The sequence below is a fragment of the Manacus candei genome, unplaced genomic scaffold (assembly GCF_025592945.1).
Source record: "Manacus candei isolate 608988 ecotype Guabito, Panama unplaced genomic scaffold, ASM2559294v1 h1tg000007l, whole genome shotgun sequence".
In the NCBI taxonomy this organism is placed as follows: Eukaryota; Metazoa; Chordata; class Aves; order Passeriformes; family Pipridae; genus Manacus; species Manacus candei.
Genome location: NW_026138055.1, coordinates 6,082,317 through 6,087,500, shown reverse-complemented (window position 1 = coordinate 6,087,500; position 5,184 = coordinate 6,082,317). Strand labels below are relative to the sequence as shown.

At 42.3% G+C, this 5,184-nt stretch overlaps 1 protein-coding gene across 4 annotated transcripts in view; it reads right to left on the bottom strand.

Annotated features, from left to right (window-relative positions):
• TFAP2D (transcription factor AP-2 delta) overlaps positions 1-4,953 on the bottom strand; it is a 46,869-nt gene extending 41,916 nt beyond the window's left edge. Inside the window, exons 1-2 of one of the 4 annotated variants that reach the window (XM_051812700.1) lie at positions 4,915-4,953; positions 3,508-4,005 (exon numbers count right to left, since the gene is read on the bottom strand). In XM_051812700.1, the coding sequence (XP_051668660.1) occupies positions 3,508-4,005; positions 4,915-4,953 (537 nt within the window). Of the gene's footprint in view, positions 1-3,507; positions 4,461-4,914 lie in introns of those variants that run through there. The other 3 variants (XM_051812718.1, XM_051812709.1, XM_051812691.1) reach the window with 3 other exon arrangements.
• Between the last annotated feature and the right edge of the window lie 231 nt (positions 4,954-5,184).

Below are 5,184 nucleotides of genomic sequence, written 5' to 3'. Positions count from 1 at the left end.
AAGAAAGAAATAAGACACAGAAACCCACAGAGAGATCACACGGTTTTGCTTTGTTACACGACTCGCTCAGGAACAATAGTTAAGGTGAACTGGAAAACCAGTTACTCTCAGAGAGCTCAAGTGCTCTGGTGAAATCCCCCCGCCATCGTGCCGTCAGCCCCTACCCCTCCAAATGCAGAATAATTTTCCTTTCATTGCCATGTAAATAAGAATTTATCCTGAACTGGGAACTTAGACTGGCAGTTACGTGGCAGGACAGAGAGAGACAAACAAGTACTCCTGAGAGACATGTATTCCCGCTCTACACGCACAAAGGTAAAAATACACTTCTAGATAGTATTTTTGTATGTTTAGCTGTATATTTATATTCAGACACGCAGCTAAATTCATATGTGTGTTTAGTGACACGTATATACCGACTTACAAAGTGTGCAAAGAAGTAGACAAAGAGCACAAACAACAGATGACCTACAGGGCTCTGCCGGCTACACAGAGTCGTAAGGGTGTTGTAACAATGCGTGTGTCCGCACATAGGTGGGGATGAATATGCATCTGTGTGCACACACACACAGGCACCCATGTGTGAGCGTGGGGTGAGGAACCATCAAAAAACCTGCCTAGGGCTTCTGCTGCACATCCGAAGAGATCTCACTTCTTTATTCTCCTCTTACAAGGCTGATTATTTGGGGATCTTCGCCCTCCTTAATAAATATTTTTATTGGAATGATAAAAGACTTGAAAGGGTTGGGTTTTCTTTGGGTTTTTCCTTATGTTGGGGTTAAAAAAACACAACAAACCAAACCTAAATCTTTGCCCAGTGGAAATGTGTTAAAGACGCATTTTCCTCTACAAACAAACGAGGTATTGGACATGAAAGAGGCCTTTAAGGGTGTTAACCTATTCAACAGCCCGTGAAGAGTTAAGTAAATGCGGAGAGAGTCGGTGCATAATAAAAACCCCACTTTACAAAACAATCTTTACAGTCCTGGCTCTCTCCCCCACTTTCACCATATTGGCGCTGGCCCTGTAAGACCTTCCTTTTCAAGGCTCTTTTTTATTTTAAGTGTTCTGCCTTAAAGTGATTATGAAATCAATATGAAAAAAACTTGGCGACTGAGCATAAATTAAAGCGGTGATGGGAAAAGGTGTGACAGTTTTCTTTGTTGCCCATGGAAAATCTTTTTAGGGCACTGAAAGATGCCACTCCAGCTCCAAGACTGTTTGCATCTGTTAGGCTGACTTAAACCGCCCTCGAAACTATTGGACATTCACTTAAAATTCTGTGCAGGGAAAAGTATATTTACATTTGTTGCATTTGAAATGAGGCATATGCTGATGAACGTTTTAAAAAGAAAGGCTAAGGGGAAAGGGGAAGGCTGGTTAGACCACAATTTTGGTTTAAAAGTGTTTGTGAGCAGTCCTGTTTCTGCTCGCCACCAAAATGCTTTCCCTTCACTAACCCCGAGGTGATATTCGCGAGAGTGCAAGTTTGCTCTGAATCATCTAAAACGTAACGACAATATGAATGATTTCAACTTCTCACCGCTCAGGCTTTTTGATACCTCTACACACTCCCTCTTGTGTTCGGAAAAAGAGGGAGGAGGCAAAATAAAGAAAAGATTAGGTACAAAACTCTAAGTCTTTTAGTTTATAATAAAGCGTGATCGAAAAATTAATATTTTCTAAAGAAAAGCTGTTGATTTTCTTCTCCTTTAAATAAACAAAAAGAGAATGCCCTTCCAGAAGCTTAACCAACCCCCCCTCCTTTTTTTTTTTTAAGGGAAACATGTTGTTTGGTCGGATGACATTGCATAAATGACCAGTTGAATGGCACTAAGTCGAAAATTGGATAAACTATGGTGCTTTTTTACCCGGGACTTAGGCATTGTCTGCTGTCTTGCAAACGTTCCTAATCCCCTCTTTTGAAAAATACAAGGCTTTGTGCCTGCCAAAGAAAAAAAATTTGTACAGATACAAAAAAATCAGCAGCAGACGTGGTTATAAAAAGGAGTAAATAGGTTTTAGTTGGGTTGAGCAGTGAATGGCAGATTTTTTTTTTTTTTTGAGGGGGGTAACATAAGGAGATCCTTGTGAAAAATGTAAACAAAAAATGGCCAGAGAGGATAAAATCATATAGTGAATTTCAATGGAGAAAACTAGATTTAAATAAGTTTCCTCCTCAAAGATAACATTCTTTGTTGTTGGGTCTATTTTTTTCCTTTAAAAAAAGAAGAAAAGAAAAAGAAAAAAAGAGAAATATTTCTTTTCTCTGATAAATGGAGGGGGGTTCGTTTTTTTTTTTTTCGTGATTTGATTTTAAAGGAAGAAAATAAACCACCTTAATTTTACAAACTTCGGGTAAAATTGTTTTAGGTTTGTTTTAGCTTTTTTTTCCCCCAAGCCTTTGACCGCTACATGTTTTTGGAAAGACCAACCAGCTTTGTGTGCCTGGGAGCAAGATGTGGGGGTAAAGAAAGTACAGTAAACACGGTCCCGTTTGTCTCGCCCTGCTGATGGGGAAGCCCTTAGTTCCTCAGCTCGTCGGGAGAAGGAAGGTTTGCTTTTGATTTGGGGGACATTTCGAAATGGGTGTTAGATACAGGAGGGCGTTGTTTGCAATTTTGGAAACCAATTTCATTTAAGCAACCGGTTCGATTTAGCGGAGACGAATTTTTAGCGCGGGGGAAAGGATTACTGAGCGGATAAAGCTGAGGTTTTGATAGAAATAGAATTTTTAGAATGGATCCAGATGCCTGTTAGGGCGGAGTAGACGAATGATTAGATAGATAGGTGAATTTAGCTTTATCTGCTTTATCTCTCACCTCATTAACACCTAGATCGGATATTGTGAGGGATTTTTATCATCCTGAGTCTTTCTGATGAACAATTACTCCCGTTTATTTCTTTCCTCCCTCATAGCTCGGAAGGTTTGCCTTTGTAGGTCTGTCGGAAAGCAGATTTATTTCCTGCCCTGCTTTTTTCCTCTTTTCTTATTCCATCCCTTTCTTAAATAATTTTCCTGCTCTGTCTCTGCAAATTGTTCCATTTGCCGAAAGAAAGTAAAAGTTCAGGAAAAGCAGGAAGATGGATTTGGTTTGGTTTTGTTTGGGTTCTGTGTGACTTTGGTAAGGGCTGGTACAGGCACACACGCACCCCCAGATCTCCGGATGAGCCCCATGGTCTCAGCCATCACAGAGACACAACCCACGCGTGGAAGGCAGGAGCGAGGTTGTTTTTGTTTAATTTGTTTGTTTGTTTGGCCAAGAAAGACAACTTGCCTTGTTTTGAGTTTTTTTTTCCCCTCCTCATTTTTTGCTTGTCGCTACTAATCTGGAGGGGACGGGCTCTGGATCGGATTTGGGATGAATCGTCCCTCCTTTGTATGAGCTATTTCGAGCAGAGGAAAATGGGGGTGGGAGACCTGGGGGGGGGGGAGCGTTGGGGGGGGGTCCAGGGCGGGGGGAGGGGAGAAGAAGGTACCTCGAAAGGAGATCGCATGCTATTTACCTGCAAATCGTCTGCTCCCGAGGCTGCAAGCCCGAGGCTTGGTCCTGGCAGGAGTCTTTGATCTGGATGCATCCCATATTGGGATCCATGGCTCATAAGAGACAGGTCGTGGCGGCGGTAAGCATCTAAGCACCCGAGCTCTCTCCTCTGCTCGTCCAAGCAAGAGGACTTGAGCGCCCGCGCATTGTGCAGGTTGATAAAATCAGTGGGTTCTCCATGGTGGATCTGCTGGTAATATTGCTGGGAGTGATGGAGAGAGTTCAAGGAGTAAGCGTCGGGGTTGACTGCCGGGTGGCTGTGTTGGAACTCGTAGTGGAAGGACTGGTGGTGCAGTGGGGTGTACTGGTGGTTAGTGGAGAAGTACGGGGAGGCGAACTCGGTGCCCGTGGTAGAGTAAGTGAGAGGAGATGAGGAGGAATAGGCGACGGTCGAGTTGGCCACAGACTCCAGGCATCCAAGCTGCATCAAACGGTAACTGTTTGATCCGTCATGACGTATCTGAAAAGAAGAAGTGAAAAGAAGACCCCAAAACTGGAGGTTTGTCATTGAAAGCCCCGGGTACGGTTCTTCCAAGCACGCTGTCCTGCATAGCTTCTCCCCCTGCAGAAGCGTCTAAGCTTGCGAGCGGCAACCCCAGCAACAAAAGATCCTTTCCTACCTTGGGCTGGTGCCATAAAGGTCTGTTCAAAAAATCATAAACAGCCCAGCCTGCCCTTAATACAGTAAAGTGAAAGGAATCCACGCGCTGAAATAAAAACTATCTATCTATCTATCTGTCCATCCATCTATCCATCCTCCTCCTGATCACAGCTGTAATATCTGGGGCTGACACAAAAAAAAAGTCATCAAACAGAGGAAACTACCGAGAATACACACAAGTCCCGTCCCTATGTTACAGCGTTACACATTGAGAAAGCTTTGCCGCCTGTTTGCCTTCCTTTCTTCCTTCCTTCCTTCCTTCCCTTCTTTTTTTTTTTTTTTTTTTGAACCCCTATTTTTCTTTCTTTTTAAAATAACGAATCAGATCCAAAATTCCCCCCCTCCTTTCCCTGCGTTTCGAAAGAAAGGAGAGTCCTGCTTTCTAGCGAGAACTCCCCATTCCTGGCGAGCTGGTGGTGATTTCCCTCCACTTCATTATATTATTAGGGGTATTATTCTGATTTTCGTTCTGGCAACGGTTTTAACGTGGTAATGAGTTGCCCTTGCTGGCGACAGATGTCATAACGAATTTTCTCTCTATACTTCTTTAAGTTATCTCTGAAGCCGGATTATAATTAAATGTAACGGTCCAATATGGATTTTAAAAAAATGGAAACAACCACACAGGCACATACACACACACATATGCACACACACGCACACACACATCCACACACGCACACACACACACTCACACACACAAAATACCTCTGCATCGTGGACGAGACCTGGAAAGGTAGTTGACATTTTTTGGTTCTCCGAAAAAAAAAAAAAAAAAAAAAAAAAAGAAAGAGGAAAAAAAACCCCAACTCTGGATAAAACTCCCCTCTCCAAATTTAAAAAAAAAAAAAAAAAAAAAAAAAAAAAAAGGAAAAATTTGAAAAATCCAAAGTTCATGTATTTCCCCAATTTTTTTTAGAAAAAATCTCTACAGACAGAGAGAATTTGCAATGTATCTGCATAGATCAGATCTCTCGC